The sequence below is a fragment of the Scleropages formosus genome, chromosome 19, assembly GCF_900964775.1.
Source record: "Scleropages formosus chromosome 19, fSclFor1.1, whole genome shotgun sequence".
Classification (NCBI taxonomy): Eukaryota; Metazoa; Chordata; class Actinopteri; order Osteoglossiformes; family Osteoglossidae; genus Scleropages; species Scleropages formosus.
Genome location: NC_041824.1, coordinates 12,130,198 through 12,155,247, shown reverse-complemented (window position 1 = coordinate 12,155,247; position 25,050 = coordinate 12,130,198). Strand labels below are relative to the sequence as shown.

Genomic DNA, 25,050 nt, shown 5'->3' with positions numbered 1-25,050 from the left:
ATTGAATTCTTTACAATATGACATTTTAAGCAAATCTTGAAGGGTATACAGTAAGTGCAAAATGAAAAATCAATTATAAAAAGCTTTGTGTATGTGTATATTTATTTTTATACATTTGAATATAGATTTAACATAATCGTATCTGTTCAATTCATGGCAGAAAATGTTAATTGTACATTGAGTTGTTTGTTAAAGCTTCTTTGCAAGAAGCCAAAATCTCGCCGTGAAAACACTAAAATACATATACAACAAAGTGGTTTGTTGGATGATTAAAAAAAAAATTGCCTATTTTCTCTTATCTATAGACTATTATTATTATTATTATTATTATTATAGTTGTTATTGTTGTTTTTATTGTTATTGTTGTATAATTAATAATAATAGTAATAATATTAACCACAATAACAGCAACAACAATAACAATAGTAGCAACAGTTTATACCTGTGCCTACGTCACATTACATTAAACTGCGCTTAAAATTATTTGGGGAGTCCGCCACTGTCTTGTCCCTACCGCTCTTTGTATCTGGTAACCTGTAAGGTCGCTTCCATTTAATAGTTGTTCCTCCCTTTCACACCTTTACTTTACACGCCCGCTCTCCGGTTCACTCACATCACACACGGCTTGATATCCTGACACACGCTCTGATGATGATGATGATGGTGATGATGATGGTAATAAGATCCGCTGGCCGACGGATGGAAAGAAGAGATTCCATTAAAGTTCAAAACGAAATCTTTCCTGTCGCACACAGGGGAGGAATGGGCCTGGTATCGTGGTATCCCCACTGCAAAAAGGAAATAAGACATTTATTGTCTCTGGATGCTGAATTGAAGGGACTGAAATACATGAGTCCGTCAAACTTCAAAGCAAAATCACTTCAAATCGCGAACAATATGATCTCTGCGTCATTGCGATATTTGAAGTATGCGGCTTGCCAAGGTTTTATTCCGGCCCAGAAGGTCAGATGACTCACTGAAAATCGCACCCTTATATGTACAAATGAAGATGTATAATCGACATTTGAACATATTGAGAACGCCGGAAGACACATTTGTTTGTCCCTTTAAGGCTTAAACCACATCACTGCGGGAACATTGGACGTTCTGCGCTGTACAAATACTGCCCTCTCTGCTCTTCCCCACCCCGGTCCCTCGCAGGAATTTGTGATTTTAATACCCTTGCACAGGAAATCAAATGCATAAAAGACCTTTTAAAAAAAATAAAACATTTTACCTGAAACGTATACGTTCGCAGAAGTAAAAAGAGTATTTCGAAATGAACCTTTGAGATGCCCTATCGAATTATTTATTTATTTAGCCATGCATTTGATGCGACTGAGACATTAGACAAGTTTAACTCTACATTGAGAAAAGGCTTTTATATGCTTTTTTTTCTTAGTACTGCCAGACTTTTTGGTAATTACACATCTTAGGGCTTGATTAAAAATGAGACATTTTGTCGTTTGCTCAGATACAGAGATCAGCAATAATAGAAACATAATTGGAGACCATTTTCGATGCTTCTCTATGCAGTATGTGATGCTTTTAAAAGGCAACGTTAGGCCCTGATTTGGAGCTGACAAGTCAGGAGTTCAAAAATTACCTCTGGGTAAGTAAGTGCTCGGTCTGACAGGTAACTTGTGTCCCGAATGGTTACAAATCACAGAGTTTAACAAGGCCTGAGTATGTGAGCAGGCGATGAATCCGTGTGGTCTCACTCAAGCCCTTTGTTTTCTTAACCTTTTCGACCCGAATTCACGAATGAACGATATATTATAACCCAACAACTCATTTTCACTTTCCGAATTATATAAAGTAAATGTTATGGGCTGTACATTGGACGACTAGAAAAAAAAAATATTTGCCGCACTTTGTTACACCCACTTTGCAGTTTATTATATACCCCCCCCCATTATAAATTACACACACACATAAATGTTTATTTGCTAAAAGAATTCTAAATTATTATTTGCACCATCATTATTTATAAAACTAACTACTCCTTGACATCTAAAATTCCTTTTAGAAACATGCGAGTGTGCGAAAACGTTGTTATAATAATGAAACTGAAATAAAAAAACTGATTGGTGCTCTATGTTTGTCAGGACAAAAATCTTATGGTAGAGTGTGCGGTACTCATTTTATACCGATTTCGAAGCGCATTTCTATGAGTTTGCGTCTTAAAATCTGTATTAGTTTCCTTACTGTTAATGTCCAGTTCAGTTACATGTTGGGATTTTTACTGGACTTGACCGATTTTAGTCCTGTCTTGGATTTTAGCAGAAATCAGAGACTAATACGCCGCTGTCACTTTTGCTCGCCTTAACATATTTTGTCATAAATATGAACAATGGGACACTGGTAAGGGACCATTCAGTGTAATGAGGGAGTCCCAGACAACAGCGATGAGCGGTGATCAGTGGCGAGTTCTAATTACCACGTCCTTACCTGTCGCTAATAAAACCACAGACTCCGAAGAATAATAAAATAAACGGAAGGTATACTCCTTGTATCAGTGGAACGAGATTGCTACTAGGCGAAGGGGACGTTTCCAGCAACACCGGCTTACCTGAAATGTCAGCCGTCTCCCGGGCGCTCTGGTGGAGGTAACTCGGCTCCAGAGAATAGGAGGACATGCTGGAATGCAGCCCGGAGGATGCCGGGCTGTTGGAGGCCAGAGATTGCTGTTTGATGTACGGAGAGCCACTGGCAGACGCCCAGTGCGCGGATGCGCTTGTGTATGGAGAGTGGCACTCCAAGGCACTGGCCATTGCTGGGGATGACGGCACCGGACTGCTGCTGCTGTCGGGACCATAGTCCCCGTTAGATGTCACCGGGCAGCTCGCCATGTACGTCGACCCTGGACTTGGGGACATGTGGGGGACGTGGTGGCCACCGCCGAGCCCGTCGTAGCCTCCCGTCATGGAGTTTGTCATCATGTCCAAGTTGTAGCCATTGGTGTGACAGGCGAGCGACGCCGAGGGCGACTGGAAATCAAAGCTCTGAGGTAATATGGAGGTGCCAAAGCCAATGCCGTTCATCATCCGATACATGGGCTTCAGAGCTTGACACTTTCTCCTGAAACCACGGGGTCGGCGGCGAAACGATCCTTCCTCAAACATGAATTCGCTGGCAGGGTCAATGGTCCAGTAGTGTCCTTTGCCGGGTCTGCCCAGGCCCTTCGGTAATTTAATAAAGCATTCGTTCAGGGACAAATTGTGTCTCACGGAGTTTTTCCACCCCTGATAAGATCCTCTGAAAAAGGGGAACCTGGCTTGGAGGAACTGGTAGATCTCACTGAGCGTTAGCCTTTTCGTCGGGGAGCTTTGGATGGCCATCACGATGAGCGCGATGTACGAGTAGGGAGGCTTTTCTGGACGTCTCAGACCGGAGTTCGCCTTCTTCCCCTTGGAGGAAGCTGCGCTCTCCACGGCGGGCGGCGTGTTCATAAGGGCGGAATGCAGAACTCCAGATGTCGGACTCGACCTTAGAGGTGGCGGCGGGTCCAGCTGCTGCTGCGCAGTTTCAGTCGTCATACTCGGTTACGTAAAGCGAAACGCGTCTTCGGGCGAGCAACGAAGCTGACAAAAAGTCTTTATCAAAGATTAAAACATTTAATGCTGTCCCCTTCTTCGAACGGGAGGAGGGAAAAAAAAAAAAAAAAAAAAAAAAAAAACGGCTGAACTCCACTTGACCACTAGACGCGCGTTTCGCAGCAAAGCATGGAGTGGAAAAAAATAAACCGTCCCGTTCAGCTGGACTTTCCCAAACGAGGAGAGTGTGTCGGGAGAGGGGGGAGAGAAGGAAGAAGAGAGAGGCCAGTCTCCAGCAGGGATCCCGTGTTAGGATGACCCGCAGCGGCTCTTTGCGCTCTTCTTGGGGAGGTTTCGCTTCAGGATAGCGGCTCTGCGTTGCGCGGTGCTCTGCTCTGCCCCCCACCTGGTGGCCATCACTCGCCTTAATCCTTTAAGAGGAGGAAACGCAGAGCGCCTTGACTTTTGCGTACAGCCGCTCAGCCAAACAAAACGCGACCACCTATCAATTCGTAAATCTCTCCCCCCCCCGGCCGCCCCTCCTCTGCTCTCCTCTCCTCCTCCCTCCCCTCCCCTCCCCTCTCCTCCTCAAAAAAGCCCTCAAAGAAATCAGCATCGACCAGGGACCCACCTCCCCACCCCATTTCTGGCCCCTGCCCAGTCATCTTCTGAGCAGGAGGCGCTACAGCGGCACCAGAGACCCTCTTCCCGCCTGACATCTCAAATACACGCAATTAGACCATTTATCAAAGCTTCTCGAGACGTCTCAAATCAACATCGCCACACGCCAAATGCGCAAGGTAAAGTTCTCCGGTTATTACGCCTGCATGACGCTCATTCATCAATGTGATGCTCTGCAGATTAGTGACATGATGTGCCGGCCGATGGAAATGAGAATAAGGCGCTCTGATTTTTTAAGAACCTATTTCCTTTTAAGTTATCGTGTGCGTGTGTGTGTGTGTGTGTGCGTGTGTGGCGGGGGGCGCTTTGCGCTTTAACTGCCCTGTGGGAACGTGAACTTGATGTTCAGCGTTAATACCGAATATTTTCGACGTCATACTGGCGTCAACAGACATGGATTTAAAAGCATAGAGGCCAAGGACGTGGACGGTGACACACGGGTCCATCTGCTTCAGAGAGTGGAAATCAAAAATACAAAATCTAGGAGGCAGGCTCAGTTCGAAACCGAACCTCACAGAAAACAAACAGTTGCAAGCAAAGAAATTGTGAAAAGGTGGTCTCCCTCGCTGAGTGTGTACATGTGTGTAGGGGGGTTGTTCGGGGTAAATGGCTTTGACGTGAGTGGAAGCAGGCTTTTTCCATCAAGCGCTGCCCGGATACCACACACAGTGCGCAAGTGTCAGTTTACTGCCTCGAGCCTGGATCCCATCCCTCGAGCTTCACATTAATTACATTAATTTAAGGGAGAAAAACGAAATTAAGCGAGCGAGCGTCGACAGCTTCCTCTCTAATACTGACATAGCATAAACATATGTAGAGCATCAGCAATTAATATGGAACTTTAATAATAATAATAATAATAATAATAATAATAATAATAATAATAATGGGTAGTAGTAGCAGCTACCCACATCACACAAATTGTCTTTTCTTCTCATACATGTCACATTAACTGCAGTGGATTATACGATATTATATTTACACTTCATACAGTGACACGTCGTTACTTACCAACAACACTTAATGGGAATAAAAAAATAATAGTACAAACACACTAGTACAGTATATAATTTTACACCTGTGGGGTAAAGCACAATTCAGTAGAGCACTGCTGCATGTGCCATCATACTATATGGAAGTTAGTTTTATTATAAATGTATATGTTACTAATGACTATTAAATTACTAATTACTTTGAATGAACCAGGTAGAATATACCCTTATAAATATAACCAGGTAAAACTTCCCTTCATGGATTCAGTAAAAGCATATAATTGTATATCTGCGGGGTGAAATACAATGCAGTATGCAAATGATGTACCTTCACGGGTATTCTGTATCGTTATTCCAATGTCATCAATATAAATCCTAGGCCTTATACAAGGCCAACCAAAACAAAGGGCAAATATGCTACTAATGTAATAATGAAATAAGAAAATTAAAGGGAAATATAGATATTATATTGTTACTTCAGAAAAAAAAACAACGCTAAAAATACGTTAAGAACTGTTTTTAGACTGTTCGGTACACATATATAATTATTTTCCCTCCTCAAAGCAAGTATACTTTGGGGTCCTGTGTACCTTACACAATAAAGACATTTCCAAGAGTAATAACAATTTGGTGAATATTTAATTTCTCAATGAAAGTGAATATCCAGCCAGTTTCACAGATCAAACATTAAAAAATTGCCTTTCTTCTTCTCTTCTTCTTCTTCTTCTTCTTCTTCTTCTTATTATTATTATTATTATTATTATTATTATTATTATCGTTTTTAGTTGTAACCTAAAAGGAGCGGAAACAAAGGATTTACACAGACCGTGAGTTTATATTGCTATAAACTGAAAGGCCGTTTGATCGCATACACATTATAAACCACACCTACTTTTACATGAGTTGAACTTAAATTTAAATAGTTGAAAACTGAGAAAGATGATCACCACGGCTTGTCCTGCTGCTACAATTAGAATCGCGGCGAATCTTAAGATGTATATTAAATAAATGAGTAATTAAGAAACCGGGGTATACGGCATGAAACTTGTCTTATCACAGTTCTCAAAATAAACTGCCACTTGAACGTCAGTGGTCTTAACACGGTGTTTCGCTTCGATTAAATGGAATCTGAAGCTTTAGTCATCCCACAGTTTCAGCTTGAACTGCTTTAGGGTGTGCAAAATATATTTCATTTAAATTTCTTGGTCGTAACATGAGTTTTTTTTTTCGGAAACTGTATTTGAAACCTAATGTGCAGAAACTGCCTAAGTATATGAATTCATACTCCTGACATTAGAGACGCACTCCTTTTAAGTGTTACGCAAGAAGCAACGTTTTGAACAATGCTTATCAACAATAACCTTTGCACTTCACTTAAAAAGGATGTGCAGATAAAAATCACCTTTTTCCAGCACAACAGCGAAACGCAAAAGGGCCCGAATGGCCGCAGAATTTCCTGCGACTTGAAGGCGCAGGGCCCCCCGCCGCGTCCAGGATGCGCTCGGGCTGGGAGGAAGCCTCGGAACGCACCCAGAACCCTTTGAAGACGCCAAACACGACCTGAAAATACAAGTGCGTTCTGAACCTCAGCGGGGCCGTCGTTTTAAAGTCACCCGAGGTATTTTCTCTCTTTTTTTTCTTCTTTTTTCGTCTGCCGGTTGTTCCTACTTACAGGACTTCTATTGTCCCGACTTGTCCCTGACGTCACATTAGGATGTTACATTTTTATTTAGGATGCTCATTGTCGCAACTTAATCATCATGATATTTACAACAGCCTCAATACAGTTTTTGCTCACAACATTCGTGATATTTCGTGGATTATGCAAACTTGTTAAAAAAGTCAGCCCGCACTTTGGTAAACATTTGCAAATGATTCTTGGCACTCAAATTTAGTTTATATGAATCGATAACTGATTTTAAAAAATCAGATAAATGGTTCTCAAACACAGCTAGGTTCCTGTGATGACATCCCAGCAGTTCTCCTATCTATATTTTCATCTCAAAGGAAGCCCCAAAGAAGTTTATTTAAATACGTGTGCAATCGTGAATTCTTATTTTTGGATTATATCTTTATTTTTACGTTTCTGCAATAACGACACGTAAAAAATTAAATGTTTAGGCTGTACCAGGTTTCATTAGACGTTTACACACACTGCCGTGCGAGACGATACATCCTTACATTTTGCAAAATAATATTACACTTTACACCTGACACGATAATGTTTGCAGCCGCCAAAAGGATTGTTATTACGATTATTGCTCTTGTTTTTCGTCTTCAAAATTTCATAATTATAATTTTAAAGGCAACTGACATAATGAATTTAAAAATGTTCTTCCTGGATTTAAGAAATTAATTTTAAATTACATGTATAAAGTCGACAGCCAATTGATTGGGCAAATATAGACGCTAATTCGAAATTTTACAGAATGAATTATTCTTAAACTACAGATGATTTATATTCCGGCAAATAGAGATAATATAATTCGGATTATGTGTTTATCATTTATTGTTGTTTTGCCTGTGAACTTTAAAACCGTTGTTGCCTTGCTGTGCATGAAGCTATGGAGCAAAGTTTGAGCCTGTGCAGTATTTTCTTTATTCATTCTTCTTTTCTCTTTTGTTTTCAGGACAGATTTTGAATTTGTAAGAGAACAATTTCTAAGAGAGCAAAGGACTTCCTGGAGAAATTACCTGGCAACAGTCTGCTGTTTGTAGTGTTGGCGGGAGATTTCATCATTAGTCTAATTTCAGAAGGGTGCAAGCGTCAAATGTAGTAAAATCTGGCATGCAAAAGAAGGATAATACGAAAATTCCACTTGAGATGTTGTTACATCTTCGGCTGAGTAAAATCCATATTTCGCAAACCTCACCATTCTTGTCATTTTAGGCCACCCAGAACGAACGTGAGACGCGCACGCGTTTTCCCGGAGTTCCGCACGTGCAGTTCTTGCTCACTTGTCGTGCAGTGGCCTGTGTTTCGTCCAAGCTTGCATCTGGGAGGTTAAGCCCGAGACGTATGAGATCAGAAGCAGACTGGGGGCGAAGAAACAATTTACTCAACACGTGGCTGGTGCACTCAGGTGTGCCGTTCTGGCGTTCCACCTGCAGGTTGCAGCATTGTGCTTGAAACCGCGTCTTTTCTCCCGCACACTCACCTGGCACCTGCGATCCTGTGGAGGGGTACGCGAGCACTGCATGTCTAGGGTAAATTTGCGCAACGAGGATGCCTAGTTCCAGTTACTTTCCTACATTTGCTTTTTTTTTCTGAATTGTCAGTTCAATAAGTTACGTGGGCAAAGAGGCCCTGTCTGGATGGCTGTCACTTCCCTAAGTCGATAACTTAATGTATTTTAAATACTACACATTTTGACAGTAGAAATCTGTTAATCATTTACGTTTATTACATTTATTACATTTACATTACATTACATTTATTTAGCAGACGCTTTTCTCCAAAGTGACATGTGGGAGAAAATACAAATGTGTCCGTTACAGCAACAGAAGGAGAGATTTTAATGCAGACACGTGATTCTAGAGTACAATTAATAGCGAAACTGTCACTCATTGCTGTGCTGGGATCTGTCTTTAACACTTCTCTGTCATATATACATGGGGTGTATTAGATTCATCATTGCTTTAAAATATTTTTGGACACTTCCTGCCTAAAATTTATAGATTAAGAAATGAAAATCGGTTGCCCTCCGCCTGCTTTAAAGAAAAATGCTGACAAACAATAAATTATTATTATTATTATTATTATTATTATTATTATTATTATTATTATATGATCGATATTCTTGGCAATAATTGCTACGTTTTAGATTTCTTTCTTGTTTAATTCTTTACGATAATGTAGCAAATGCCGCGCGCCGTACTTATTTTACGCACCCTGTGTATGCTGTCACTTGCTGACATATAAGCTTCAGTCCCATTAACACAATGATATATACCTGTTTGTGTAATAGTGTGTAGCTACAATGTCCTTCAGGGTACGAGCAGCTGACAGGTAGATTGAGTGTGAAACGTTTTGTTCTACATGTGTTACACATCACTGCGAATAACCCAGAACCTTGGCCTTAAAAACGTTGTGTCGCCATGTACTGCTATAACCTGCAAATCAGCTTAACAGTCGTGTGCGTGTGCGTGTGTGTGTGTGTGTGTGTGTGTGTGTGTGTGTGTATACTCGCTCAACTTTCACGTTATGCTTAAACTTCAGGACCGTGGACAGCTCGTGGAACTCAGCTTCAGATGTCCCTTGCTTAGTTGAGGTCAGTGGTCCAGGTGGCATTACAAGTTCTACTTTCTTCATCATCCGGTGAACAGTAGTTGTCCTGTATCGCGAGCCATATTGCAATTTGCGTTATATAGTCAATTTCCAATCCGTTTTGCTCATCCGAATTTTGATTCGTTTTTAGTTAATAAACTATAAACTAAAATAAAGTGTTTCCGAAAAAGATTGATATATCACTAGAATTTAAACTAGTAAGAATTTTTATAGTAATTATAAAGAGAAATATAAAAATATGAATGTGTACAGCTTATACTGTTATGTCCATGCTACATTTAGACTAATATTCTGTCATTATGACTCCTTAGCCATGATGATATTGCTACCAGTGCGTCATCCTCAATATCCTGACAGTGTTCGTTCACGTCACCTCGCCCACATCTTGGTGAAGCTCTGCATGATAGTTAAATGAAATGGAAAAAGAGGAATGGTGGTTTCGAGAAACTTCTTCCACTCTTGCTTGCATACACAACATCGCACAGCATGCCGTTTTTTTTTTCCAGTTAACCTATTTTCAAATCAAATCATTCCGTTTTTCAGGTGAAACATAAGAAATATTATCTATATAATAACAATTGTTTATTTCATCAGTTTGCATGCATTATTTTAAGTCCTTTATTTCAAATTTATATTATATATCACCTGAAATACTGATGTAAAATTCCATAAAAAATAGCAGTTTGTTGCTCTAACAACTGCAAGTGTATATGGAGTTGCACGTTTTGTCTTTCTCCGTTAGCCACAATCTCTTGAAAGAACGTCATAAAGATGTTTGCTGGAAAGTGTATTATTATGCAGAACGGATTCACTTCCACAGTTATGTTCCAATATCGTGCATAAATGACGCTCAGACCGCAAAATCGGAGTGACCCCCCCAACCCCCCCGCCCCCCGGACCTCACTTTCTAGATGTTTTGAAAGAAAATGACTGGATCTCTGTCTCCAGTGGGTTTTTGGAACCAGGAGATGAAGAAAACGGAATTGTAAATAAACTGTTGCGATGTGCAAGTCTTCCCTTGTGCATGTAAATAACACTCTAATTTGAGCAGCAGGCATGGACGCAAGAAAAAAGACGTGTAACCAGAAGCAAACCTAGAAGAGGTTCTCATGTTACATACATAGGGCTTGAACTCAATCGAATCTTAAGTTCGCTGTTTTAACGCAAAAGGTATATGCTATTCATAAACATACTGACAAAAATAATCCTGATAAAGCAGTGCTTATGACTGTTCAGTGCTGGATTGGTGATAGTGGAGGACCAAATGGGATTTTTGTACTGTAAGTTTGAAATGTTCTTTATATGTAATGCTATTTACTTTTTATGAGAACAACTATTTTTAAAAGATGTCTTTCTATTCAGGAATTATTACTGTCAGAATTGGAAGTGCTAAAAATTTTCTTCAATAAACATGTTGGTACCATGATGAACAAATTGACTTGATCTTGATGGAATTTTAAAATACGGTGTATTCATATTTAAATACTTCAAACATGAAATTCATAAAACCAGAGAAATGGCTGGTTATTTAAATCATTATTAACAACGATGCCGATATAATACATAAATTGGACTGGTACAAACTTTTATTTTGACAGTCTTACCTGTTTTTCAACGTATGTTTCATATGGCATGAGTATGAAACTGCGAATTTCGTGCGTATTTGACTGTATGCGAAGCAATAAAACATGCCAAGATCAGCAAGAGGTGAGTAAAAATAGATTCATGTCTTATGTCTTGCATGGAGGAGAATTTATAACTCAATCCGTTGGAATAAGACGCTTTCATAGTTATTCTGTTTTAATGCTCTGCGTGAAATTGAGTCTTTTTATATATCTAACCTGTGACATGCATGTTTTTTTAGCAAGTACGGTTATTTAGAAGCATTGATTTTTTTGTAGTATAGTTATAGTAGGAATATATAGTGTAAACAGATTTTAATTTTGGATTTGAGAAATAAGTAAAAGGGAACCAGGTGACCAAGATTTCCATCCAAACCACAGTGTGAGAACATGTTGCGTGTCCTTGTCCACTGATTACAGAAATTGCCCTTAAATGTAGTCCTCCACCGCAAATGTTAACTCATATAACTCTTATAAAAGATTATAACTCATATAACTCGTTATAATCTTTGTTAACGTTTGTGAAAATGTTTTCTTCTTGTTTCTCAAGAGCATCTGAGTGCTGCTTTCATTCATTCATTCATTCATTCGAGAACCAATGCACAGCACAGATTTTATGTTTTGAAGGAATGTTTTATTAGAAAAAAATAGTAACGGCCCACGCATCGTTTTGGCGGAAAATGGCTGGTTTGAGCAAACAGTTTACAGAAAGGATTCTGCATAGATGCTGGGTACAGCTCGATTCGAGCATCGTCACAATATCATCAATATCACAACAACATGACTCAAGACCACGACATTTCTACAGCCATTCATAAAGAACATTGTTTGGGAACAATAACTGCAAAACGTAACATAAATATTTACCACAGCTTGGCACACGGGGTGCCTTCGTTTACCATAGAAATGACCTACGAACCAGTGAACGCACAAACAGGAATGCAATAACTTACAACATCGTTCCCAACACTTTTGCGCCATTATTTAGTCCTTACCGCAAGAAATAGTTGCAAAAGTCAATGAAATTAGTCATTTGAACAACACAAAGTTCAATTTTCGCACACTCTGTCAAGTTGTCACGTCTAGGTCAATGCTCCCAAGATGCATTCTGTCTAAATTAAATGTTTAGTGCATTAGAAAGTGCTCACAGAGTTTATATATAATATACCGCATATATATGGACTGCTGCCTTAGGAAAGTAAAGAGTCTATTTTGAATGGATTATTATAGCTACCCACTCTCATGGTAGACACGTGAACAGGAGAAAAGCTCTCAGAAGTTGGCAAGCATTCTGGAGTCAGCTGGAAAGCGGCGAGAATGTCCCTCCTGTGCTCCACTGCGAGGACCGGCTCTGAGTATCTGCACCTGAACGTGTGCAGCAGGTGGGCGGCGCTTGGGTTCACCTGGAAGACGGGCTGCAGGTGGGACAGAGCGGCGGCGGCCGGGTAGCTCATGACGTAGGAGGGCACCATCTGCGCGCCGCTCGACCACATCGCCCTGCTGCTGCTGCTGGTCCCCGCATCGGGGCCGTCTGCCTCGGGGTTCACGACGTCTTCCTTTCTCTTGAAAGGTTTGCTGAGGATGCTGTCGATGGCGAAGGAGCTGGAGAACTTGGAGGTGTTGGAACCCTCCTCCGCGCCGGACGCGGCGCCCCCGGCGGCCGGCGGCGCGTCCTCGCCTGCGGCGGGATGTTCCGCGTTACTCGACGGGGGCTTCTTCGCGATGCGCTTTCTCCGGCGGCGGAAGACCCCGTCGGCGAAGGTGTACTCGCTGTGGGGGTTCAGCATCCAGTAATTGTCCTTCCCCCAGGGTCTCGACGGGTCGCGCAGCACTTTGAGGAAGCAGTCGTTCAGTGACAGGTTGTGGCGGACCGAGTTCCTCCAGCCGGTGTAGCTGCCCCTGAAGAAGGGGAACTTCTTCATCAGGTAGTCGTTGATCTCCGCCAAAGTAAGGCGCCCGGTCGCGGAGTCACGAATCGCCATGGCGATCAGCGCGATGTAGGAGTACGGAGGCTTGGGTCTCCGGGTGTAGGGCTTGGCTTTGCCGTCGCTGCTTGCCGCGGCAGGTGCAGCAGGGCTGTTGGCCACGAAGTCCCCGTCGGAGCCCAGCTCCTCCTCGCCGGACAGGGGCGAGGGCACGCTGCCCTCCGCGTCGCTGCACACCTCCAGCGGCTTCTCTACGAAGTGGCCGGCGGAGAACACCTCCAGCTTCATATCTGGGAACCTTCTCGTTCTCGTTCTTCTTCTCGCTCTCTCTGTTGCTGCTGCTGCTGCTGCTGCTGTTGCTGTGACAGCTTCCGTATCGAGCGCGTCCTGCAGCCTGGGGTCTCTGGGGCGCGTCCGCGGGAAACTAGCCGCTCTCTCGAGTTTTGAAAGTAAACGGGAAGGGCGAGCGGGCAACTTCGTCAGCGCATCGACGGTTGAGAACAAACGCTTTAGCGATCCCCAGAAAGGTAGTTAAGGCACCCGGGTCATAACTGCACGAGACCGAAATCCCGAAGTGTCTCTGGAGACTTGAGGAGCCCTGTTATAACATTATCAGTGGGGAGGACCAGCCCACGGGGGGAGGGGCTTCAACCTCCTCGATTAATCGCACGTACTAGCCTACTTAGAAATGATGGAATAACAATCATGAAAACATAACAAACAAAGGCAATTATTAAATTTTTTAAAAAATCTTGTCGCGCAAATATCCTCATGGGATACTTTCAGCCTGCCAGTCAGCCGCGTAGTTTATTATGGGGACTTAGTTCTCAGCGTGCTTCCCTGTCTCTCTCTCTCTGCGTACCTGTTGAACCTGAGGAAAGGTGTGCACGGAGCCAGGCTGGACTTTCACGGGAGACAAGCAGGTGGCGTATGTTTACCAGAGACCGGTTCGATTACCGAGGTGAGATTGGAAAAATCATAGATTTTAAGTGAAATTAATACTCTAATATTTTACCATCACTTATCCATCTTTTTTTTTGTGTGGCTATGAACTACAGCAGCAAGAAGTGTAGGGCTCGGAGCAAGCAGTGTTAATGTTTCATATTGGCAAAGTGGTGCGAGAGGACGTGGGTTCGAGTCCTGCTCAGTCTGTTTGAAGTCTGCATGATGTCTTTCTGTATGCGTGAGTTTCCTCCCTAGTCCACAGACATATTCGTCAGGTGGATTGGTGACTCTAAATTCACCTGTGTGAGTGACAGAGAGAAAGTGTGTGTCATTGCTTTGGGGATGAAAGACTTTTTGTACATAATGTATGTGTGTATATAACATTACAAGTCACCTTGGGTAAACAAGGTTTCAGCAGATGCTACTGAATCATGTTCATTGCAAGTTGCTTTGGAGAAAAGCATCTGCTGAATGAATACATGTTAAACTGATAGCAAACGGTTACAGGGGTATGTTGAGGATGAGCCCTGTTGCTGTACCTTTGAGAGTATATTGAGCTTGAACAATGTGTCGGAGCATTTAAAGAATTAAAGTATGAAGAAAGTAAATCTATTTGTTTTGATGTGGAATAAAAAATATTTTAAGCAAATGACTGATGTCAGAAAATGATGTAAAGCTGGCAACTTAGTGATGTACTAGTTTAGTATGCTAATTAGTATACTGAATTTCATATTTTACATAGCATTTTCTATAATCAGCTTACTGGTGTGTGACATTAAAATAAAATATAATTTGAGCAGAGCTGTGGGCATAAGTAATAAACAGTTTCATGTACATTCACATTTGTGCTTTTGGCAGACGCTTTTCTGCAAAGCAAAGTATTGCTCATCACACCTACAACCTGCACTATGACTAAGAAAACACACAGCTGAGTGTTTTCTTTATTTTTTTGACAGCTTAAAAGGAAAGGTATTTAAAATTCCCTTGAGAAGAACAGAAATCTACACAGAGAAACACAATGGCTTTGAATCTGTGTCAGAGGTCTGTATCACACATCTTAATCTGCCTTTTATGTTCGCTTTCAAGGTTTTACAGACATAGGGGGAATAACCACTTCTTACACTTGCAGAGAGCTTAAGATCTCTCTGAGGTTGTGTTTTAAGACCATTACAAACATATGTTTAATCATAATTCATGTACTTTCAAATTCCTATGTCTCACTGCATATTTGTTTTGTAATTTCAGTTTCAAAAATACAGTTAATAAATCCATTGAAAGTTGATTAGCAGGTTTTCTGCTTGAACATACTCAACAGGTGACATTACAGCAAGTAAACTATGGCAAGTGGGTCTTTGCTGAGGAAGTATAGTTTTTGACTAGGCTGTTTTTTCAAACAGTCATGCTTTTGATCTTTATGTACTTAAATTCCAGTAATACTGAAAGGAGCAGAGATTCTAGACATTAGTACACGTCTGACAATAGTTTGTATTCTCTCCCAGGTTACCCCAGAGAGCCCAAGTGAATACATTAACTCATTAATTCATCTGATCATAGGCATAGTGAGGATCTAAGGGGGATATTTCTAACATAATTTTCAAGAAAGCCTTATTTGTTCCCCTAATATTTGTGTACGACTCGCTGGAGTACCATTGCTAACATTTTTTTGGTCCCTTTGGTACCTGACAATTTGTGACATTCCTGCATCTGATCAACGGTCTTGAGGCCTTTTTGACATCATAAGTACCAGTTACTGCCACAGAGAAGCGTTTAAATTACTCTGTGCTTGTAAAGTCAAAACATCTCTTTGCTGGGGACTGACATGCTATTATATATAGACAATGTTGTGAATGGTATTGATAAAATGTATGGAATGGGGAAGTTATACAGAGACAATACTGGAGGGACACTAGCACTGTAAAGAAAAATGCATATACATAATGCAGATAATGAGGGACAAGCCTGCTGCATTTATTTGTAGGTGTAGACAAAGTATGCCTGATTTTTGTAAGGCGAGGATTACCAAAAAGTCACCTGTGGAAATTATGCAAACAGAAAGGGGGAAAATAGTACAGCTTATATATGCAATGAAGCAGGATGGTGTGCTGAAAAAGCTTTCATATCTTCCATTTATGCATTTAGTGAGTTTGTTTTGAAGGTGTTTCTAGGACCTGACAAAGAATAACAGTCCTTTTTCATAACAACCCTAAAAAACATGGAGTGACTGCAATACTCATTGTAACACTCTGTTACTTGATTCAGAATCGGTACCGCTGCTGATACCCGTGGTGCTCCCTACTTTTCTTATATATATTTTGCTCCAAAACAATAAGCAAAAGCAGCAACGTGGCAAGAGGTCAAAAAGTTACGAGTTATGAGCTGCCCCTGGAGCTGATGATCCTCATTAAACTGCTTTTCGTCGCCACACCTCTGCACAGCCTGCGGGCTATTTTGACTTCAGATGAATCTGAAACATTCCCTTCTCAGATTGCTGGGTTCACATAGCAGGCAGAGCACAAACCTGGACACTTCTGTCTACATCCATGTCCTTGACTCGCGGTTCCACAACTGCAGAATGTCCACAGCACCGATCCCCAACCCGGCCACATGAATGTCATCTTCTGGTTTCACCTTATTCCCCTGAGTATACAGCATGTGCGTGCATCTTAAATGCAACGATATTTATTGGATTTCAATATTTTTGGATGCGTTGATTATAATTTTCAAATGAACAACACTAGCAATAATTTCAAACAGTGTGGTTCACAGTTATTTGAAAATATGAATATATTATCTTTGTAACCACTTTGTGTCTCACATTTTGCTTCCTTTTGTTTTGCATCAACGTTTTGCAAGTGTGATGAGCTGTTCCAGCATACGCCCACCCCAGTCAAATTATGACAGTCTGAGGTGTGGACCAATTTTTTATTTTTTTTTTAACCTATTTGTCTTTAATTGCTGTCCCGCTTATGACTCGTATGTATCCTGCAGTTTTAACTCTTAACTCTTACTAATCAAAAGTTAATTCCTTCCAAGTCTGATAAATTAGTGTAAAACGTGGATACACACACACACACACACACACACACACACACACACACACACACACACACACACACACACACACACACACACATTTTCAGAACCGCTTGTCCCTTACGGGGTCACGGGGAACCGGAGCCTACCCGGCAACACAGGGCGTAAGGCCAGAGGGGGAAGGGGACACACCCAGGACGGGACGCCAGTCCGCCGCAAGGCACCCCAAGAGGGACTCGAACCCCAGACCCACCGGACAGCAGGACTGTGGCCCAACCCACTGCGCCACCGCACCCCCTAAAACGTGGATAATGAATGTTATTTAAATTCATTTAGTTTTTTTTTTTTTTTTTTTTATGTGAATGAAATAGTGTCTCCCTTCTAAGCAGAGTTGAAAATGTAAATTAACCTCAACTTCTGCAGATACTGACTGAGCAGCGACCTTCCATTGGCACTGGATTACAAAGTTTTAGCTGGGATTTTCTTCCTCATTGTCACAGTAAGCATGCGCGCGCACTGTGCTGTACGTCTGCATTCTTCCAGACGCACGGCCTTTTGTTCCCTTGTAAGCAGAGCCTGAGTTCACTGCTGGAACTAGTAAACAAGGCATGAGTAATTATCACCTTGGCATTCACAAGACACGGCATGCGTGAACAGTTCGTGCTCTTTAACCTGGTGTGTGGAACGCCCCGTGATCTCAGGGCACCATTTGGGTTTTCTCAGCCACCTGTTAATGGTACCATCTATATTTGAGTAATGAGTTAAACAACGTCCACAAATTCAGGGAACACAGTTGGATGTATTGTATGTCACAGTGAATTAAGGGCTGATACGGGATGATTTTATTCTACTACATTAAAGGAAACAACAGCGCACATGGGCCTGTCTAGTGTTGCATCTAGTATAAATTATATATTTGATATGATTGAATGTGACTCATAAACAGCTCTGATGATACTATCATTTTATATCTCCGGATGTGCCTAAACACTTTTCAACAACATCTGTATGTTTGTTTTTATTTAGCTTGTAACAACATTTTACAGTGTTTTCTTCAAATTCACACCTTCTCCTAATGCAATGCACAAATTTGTATTTTCGCTGAGATGTACGTCACTTTGGAGAAAAGAGTCTGCTAAATGAATAAATATAAATGTAAATTCCTTCGAAAACAGTTTAAATGTAATCATACGGTTTCTAACAGAAAATGAAGATATTTCTTACCTTATGTCCTTTAAATTGAAATAAATATATATACATATTATGCATTTCATTTTTCATTTCCTCTCTCCTAATACTTACACTTGTTACAATCCATGACCTGGTCCTCACCAATAGCAGTGCAAATGGAGTTAGTAAATTATGCCTGAAAAAGAAACAAAGAATGTCATTTAGAGTGAAAGTAATATTTTATCAGATATTTAAATTTAACATTAATTAAATTTCCATTTATATTCATTGCTATTAATTTCATAGTGTTTGCAAATCACTACTTTACACCTTACCCCTTTTCACTGCTTTAATTTATGTAAGCATTACTCTTTGTGATGCTAGCTTTAGTTTCAGTGTGGTAATCTGTTTATACTGTTTGTGACACCCAATTTTCAGTGCCCTCGCTATTTTGGTGATCACTATGTTGACTTCAGATTCACATAATCCTGTTAGACAATGACTAAGGCCTAAATGATATGGGCATGTCTTGCCTCACCTGTAGAGGCTTGTGTGTTCAGATTTGCTGTTTCATAGTACACCTTTTGTAGTGGTATCTGTATGTTTCTGCCCAGGAGAAGCAGCTGAGGTTCTAAGAGTTATTGTACAAGATGCAAATTGTCATACTGTGGCTCTTACTGTCAAGACAATGTCCTTGAAAGACAAGACCTGATTTTTGAAGCTGAAACAATGGCCAGAAACATAATGGGATATAAATGAAATATTCAGCATTTTAGCTTTGATTGTAAATGATTAAGATGACAATTGTACCACCCTAAAGGTTATGTTAAAAAAAGTTAGTATTCAGTACAGTCCCACATATCCAAAACTGAATATTTCTTTCAGACAGTCTTGCAGTGGTATATTTTATCAGACAATACTAGACTTGACAACATGTTGGATTTTTCAGACCAGTATTATTATATTGTTATATTTTATTAATCATGATATACTGTAAGTAGACTATTATTACATCAATGTCTTATACATTTCTTCTTATTATTATTCTTATTATTATTATTATTATTATTAGATTGATGCTTGCACCCAGAGCAGTGTATCTTTTACAATATTTTGAATCCAAAATGCTATTCAGGTTATGCGCTTCCAGTTCTGTAGCAACAAGGCTATTGAACCAGACCTCACGTTGCACTTCAGAGTCCAAAGCCTCTTACACTTCGTAATGATGTCAACTTCTGGAGAGTTCACGCATCAAACACAGAGCTGTGCAAATGTTACCGGACCTGACACATTTAGTATTATCTATCTCATGTTCGTGAGGGCCCAGAGGTGACACAGCTCACCGGTGTTTGTGCTAATGTCTTTGTGTGGTCTTGCAACAGAAGGAAATCCAGGCTGTTGAGCTGGGTGTAATCGGCTAATTAGCTCATTGGGAGTACCGATAATGGCGTCTGGTCTGGTGGTCTGGCCTAAATTGAGAGAATGACATAATTCCCACCAGTGGTTGTGCTGCAGAACTGCTGTGTCATCCTTTCTGAAATGTGTTTTTACTTGTTTTTCCTTGAAGCAGTGGAATGCCCCCATATTGACACCACAGTGGGTTTTGCTTCACCTTATTTGCCTCTTTATATTGTAAATACACTAAACAGTTATCATGCTATTTTCTGCTACTTCATATTTTTCCCACTGCACAGGTTTTTTCTTGGCCACCTCTTCCATAATGTTTACTTGTAATTTTTTTTTTTTTTTTCAATTTAGAAGAAAAATTGTGAAATGAGCAAAAAAATTTAGCTAGCTCTATTATTATTTTTTAAATCTGTGCAAATATATTTGTATATGTCAGTTGGTGTTTATGAGGAACTTGGTTTAGTTGGGCAGAATTTGCCCGGAGCTGTGTAAAAAAGTAAAATATTGAGGCTCTTCGAGTTGACTACTTGTGTCAGTTGGTCCCATTGAACTTGTTCGACTGCATCTGAGGACATGGGGTCGAAAGCATACACTATATTGAGAATTCTTCAATTCCACTCAAGAAATACTTGCTTGACTTTTCGTTTCAACTTTTGGTTCACTCACGTGCCAACTGCTTCTTCTCACGTGTAATGATATTCTATCAAAGGTAGCTCCACCCTCTGGCACAGTGTGTGCAAAGATCAGATAACGTCTCCACCATGTTGCTCACAGTAAACAAAGCCATAGTCCACCGTATGTATGGCCGTAAGTCAGACAAGGGAAGAAGAGGAGGAAAGCAACAAATCCCGAAGCTAAAACTCGTTCTTAATACCTCGCTTTGAGGTAGAAGCGTGTAGACGGGATAATATTTGATTGACTGTGACATTAGACTCTATGCATTTTTGAGTGTCTCAGTGAACATGTCCATCAGCAGCTCCTGGGTGCTACAGGTGTTTCACTTCTTATCGGTTGAGGGCACAAAGATATCCTGCTTGCACAAATGTTGATTTGGACATAAGTTATTTTGTATTGAAAATCTTCTTTTAGAAATGGTCCTACCAATCCTGGCCCTTTCATTTTGTGGATTTGGTTACCAGATCCAAACAGTCCTGCTTACAGTTCTCTTGAATATAAGAAATACACTTTTTAAAATTTTCTTTTAAAATAGGGCAACACTGGGCAGTGGTTGTACAAGTTAAGGCAATATTCTGGCTGGTTGCTGAAGCAAGGAAAAGAGTTGGCACAGTCCCATCTCTCCTATTATCTATTTAGCATACAGTAACAATTTAAATTTTTACTGCCACAAGCATTACAGGATTTTATTTCAAAATTAAATTCAAATCACACTTTAGTCCATGATATAATTCTGCTGCTGCTGTAAATTAATACAGACATGTTTAAGCAGCTGATGAAAATCAGACTTACTAATACTCAAATATCAAACTTAACAATATTCCCCCAGTTGTATTTTTGCTGTTTAAATTCCTGTGCCATTTTAAGTAGAAGTTTTAATAGAAGTCTCTCTCACACACACACACACACACACAGAGGCTGAAACTGCTTGTCCCAAGCAGGGTCTCAGCAAACTAGAGCCTAATCTGGTAACACAGGGCGAAAGGCTGAAAGGGGAGGGGACACACCCAGGACAGTGCATCAGTCCATTGCAAGTCACCCCAAACAGGACTCAAACCCCAGACCTACCAGAGAGCGCCACCACGCCCCCTTTTTTATTAGAACTTGAAAGGTATATTTTGTGATTTTAAAATTCAAGCAATTATGAAATGGGTGAATTATACAAATGGAACACAGTAGTACCAATTAGTGTGCACCATTGTTAGACAGAAAGTCTTTGGGCCTACTAGATAGCACACCATGACACAGCAGCATAAAGGCAAGGTGAAGCATGGTCCCAAATAAACATATTTATCCAAAAGTGCCATGTTTTGCACAGGTAATGAGATATGGGGAAATAGTTTAAGTTGTAACTGATTTATTTGACAAGGCTTTTTGCAAAAAGCCTTAATCTACAAAGTGCTTTAGATGGCTAAATAAAAGGGACCATACTTTCTCAAACCTTGTATAAATCCTTCATCATGGAGTGCAATAACCAAATAAACATATCACGTTATATGGTTTTCAGCAGAAATATGTTCAAACTTGAGTCTGCAGTAAATCATAATGGAAGGATTGAGTTACAGAAGTTCATTCTCTATAATTTTCCTCAGTTTGCCAGTGTTTCCAAAACAAAACTGTTTCCAGTAATTTAGAGTAAAGTGACAGGCAAAAATGTAAACAGCCCCCTTTGCAGATTCAATGTGTGTTGTGCAAAGGAGGTTGATGCTGAAAGTAATATTTAAAGCCTACTTAACCAATCACTTTCTCTCTTCATTCTTTGCATGAGCAGAACTGGAGAACAGAAGTAGAAAACCGAAACATCTCAAGCCTGTTCCACAGATGGATGAAAGTTTACCAGTTCTTGTAAGTCTCATTTCACTTTCAACCCTTCAGTCTTCTACTTACAAACCAAGAGATTAATTTAGTACTCATACACTACTATTATGCTTCAACAAAGATTTTGTGTTTGTCCATAAAATATGCAATGCTTTGGCATATTTTACAATGCTAAGATATATCTGTGTCAGACTTTATAAAATCTTGCTCAGTCTGCCTTTTTGATCATTCATCCGTTCACAGTCTTCCTTGGAGGAAATTACATTTAACCACATCTCACACCAACACCTGCTTGTAACAGTCACTTGGCATGCCCAATACGCAGAATTTGCAGAGTATTTCACAACTACAGTTTTTTATTTTTTTTTTTTTTCCCGGAACAATTTAGAAATCTGTTATTGCTCATTTGAAGCTAGAAGTGTTAACAAGGCTTTTTTGCCTCCTTCAAGTCAAGGTTAATATGTACAGTTTAAGGAGGATAGCATGGCAGATGGCAATGAGTGACAATAAAAAAAATAAATATGACATCTTATACAAGATGATGCATGCAAGCAGAATTCACAATGCAAGAAACAATCAAACCAGCTCTTTTGCCTTCCAGATTTGCTCATGTTTGGAAAAGCCAGCTGGGATGTAATTTTAACCTATAACCTGTCTCAAAGTCATTAGCCTTACACTAAAACTATCTGCCGTGGACTGTGAAATAATATTATAGAAATTGAATATCATATCTCATATTATGCGCAAGAGGGTTAGAAAACGGACAGCTATGTATATGTAGCAAACTCTTTACAGACTGATCTGGATTCAAACCAATACCCAAATAACCCAGGTACTGTGAAGCAGCAGGTATATGTGTGGCTACACTGCAATGGACTGGTGTCCCGTCAAGGGTGTACCCCCTCTCTGCCTTGCTCTCAGTGATTCCAAGATAGGCTCTGGACCACTGTGACCATGATCAGGACCAGAGGGTAATGAGAGTAGATGGATGGTTACATGTACAGACTTTCCTTGCATTACAAAACACTCATATTACAAGAACTCACACTGATGATAAAATGCAATTTGTGCCCCAAGAATTAAAATAATGTATCAACTCACAGTTATGACAAATGCATTATGAGAATAGAAATTTCAATTCTAAACTTGGTTTAATCAAGCAAGACACAAAGCAAACAGCTCACCTCCACATGTGGGATAGCTTTTACCACAAATTTGAGCTGTAACATAATTGTGTGCCTGCTTACAAGCATCATTCAGAAATATCATGGGTTTTTATCACAGTGTAAAACCTTAATAATGAAACCCAAGTCTCCTAAGTTTATTACAAGCCCAAGTTCATTACATTCATCAACTCCTCAAAAATTACTTGCATTTTTCGGAGTATAAATCCTTTCCCACAGTAAAATTCATTGAACATTTCATTGCTTAAATTTGATATTTATATTATTATGTTTGTATGGGTTTCCTCTCAGTGGTCTGGTTTCCTACCACAGTCCAAAAACATGTTTCAGAGCAATTGTTGACAAGGTTCGTTGCTCAGTCACAAAGTTGCATGTTTTGTGTTTCATATCCTTCAGAACCAATTACCATTGCCCAGGCAACTTGAACAGAGTTGATCAGACCTCAGCCTGCATCCATTGTTCACCTCTCCTGATCCACAACCATCTAGACATACTCTCCGCAGCTTCAGTGACAGCTTTAAAACCTGCTCCCTTTGACTGCCTGTGTTACCCAACACACTGCACCCTTAAAAAGTGAACTTCCTGCAAAGGCCATACACATTTACCTTTATTCACTTAGCTGACACTCTTATCCAATGCAACTTACAGTTTTAAACTACTGACACTTATTTTTCCATTTAGAGCGGGGGAATTTTACTGAAGCAATTTAGAGTAAGTACCTTTCTCATGAGTTACTTGGTTATGATGAAATTACATATTCATATTAATTAGTGCGGTGGCGCAGTGGGTTGAACCACAGTCCTGCTCTCCGGTGGGTCTGGGGTTCGAGTCCTGCTTGGGGTGCCTTGTGACGGACTGGCGTCCCGTCCTGGGTGTGTCCCCTCCCCCTCTGGCCTTACGCCCTGTGTTACCGGGTAGGCTCCGGTTCCCCGTGACCCCGTATGGGACAAGCGGTTCTGAAAATGTGTGTGTGTGTGTGTGTACCTTTCTCATGGATACTACAACACAAGTAGGGATTCAAACCTGTGGGTACAAACCCATAAGCTTTATCAACTATCCTACCAGCAGACCGCTGTCTTCTGCCTTCCTACACCTTGCCTTCTAGCAGCTCTGTCAGTTTGTCATACTTAATCTTGTTCTTTTCACTGGCCTTGTCTTTGTGTTCTTCATATGGCATTGTAAGTTGCTAGACTTGTCTAAAAGCTTCAGGCAGCAGTACAATATCAGGTCTCGGACATGTTTTCGAGATGGTAACTGAAAATCTAACTTGCCTTGCTGAGCTGACCATCAGCTTCCAATCTGGGAGCCCTGACCTGGAATTCGGCATTGATTCCGTTCTTTCATCCTCCCTGACAAGTGAAATGGCTTGCCTTGCAGGCCAGAAGGTCATGCTGTATAGAGTCCACACACTGAAAGACTCTGATACAGCCATTAATAGGGCTTTCACTTTTTGGGATAATAACTGTGTGCCAAATTAATATTTTTCAAGGATAAATTCTGGACAACTTTGTTTTTGATTAAGAAAAGAAAAGTGGTTGTACTGGCCATGTCCATATAAATTAGTATAACGTACCATTGTATTGTCTGAATAAACTTCAGGAACACCTCACAACAAAATCTTAAATACATACAAATTCTAATGGACTGTCAACATATACTGAAGCAGAATAAGCACACCTTTACTACCCCTCAGGAGACTTTGGTTTTTGAAAATTTGTGCTTATCAATAAGGAACATCTGTGATTTTTGTGAATTTGTCATTTGTCATTTTTTT

The 25,050-nt window shown here is 40.5% G+C and overlaps 1 protein-coding gene and 1 long non-coding RNA gene across 2 annotated transcripts; one reads left to right on the top strand and one right to left on the bottom strand.

Moving 5' to 3' along the window:
* Positions 1–492: 492 nt before the first annotated feature.
* Positions 493–13,651, bottom strand: LOC108939076 (forkhead box protein F2-like). Its single transcript, XM_029246479.1, has 3 exons — positions 12,311–13,651; positions 2,573–3,540; positions 493–788 (listed from the first exon to the last, which is right to left on the bottom strand). The coding sequence occupies exons 1-3, from the start codon at positions 13,330–13,332 to the stop codon at positions 610–612; spliced, it is 2,169 nt and encodes a 722-aa protein (XP_029102312.1). The 5' UTR covers positions 13,333–13,651; the 3' UTR covers positions 493–609.
* On the top strand, positions 4,133–8,136 carry LOC108939077 (uncharacterized). The gene is made up of 3 exons (XR_001966484.1): positions 4,133–4,336; positions 6,622–6,827; positions 7,840–8,136. It is a non-coding gene; the product is annotated as an uncharacterized LOC108939077 (long non-coding RNA).
* Positions 13,652–25,050: the final 11,399 nt, after the last annotated feature.

Excerpts from the sequence above, each read along its gene's own strand:
- LOC108939076 (XM_029246479.1), bottom strand. The coding sequence starts at position 13,332 with ATGAAGCTGGAGGTGTTCTCCGCCGGCCACTTCGTAGAGAAGCCGCTG. Across the intron at positions 3,541-12,310 it reads ATAGACTCTTTACTTTCCTA|TATGACGACTGAAACTGCGC; the intron begins AGGCAGCAGTCC and ends TACGTAACCGAG. Across the intron at positions 789-2,572 it reads GGAGACGGCTGACATTTCAG|TGGGGATACCACGATACCAG; the intron begins GTAAGCCGGTGT and ends TCCTTTTTGCAG.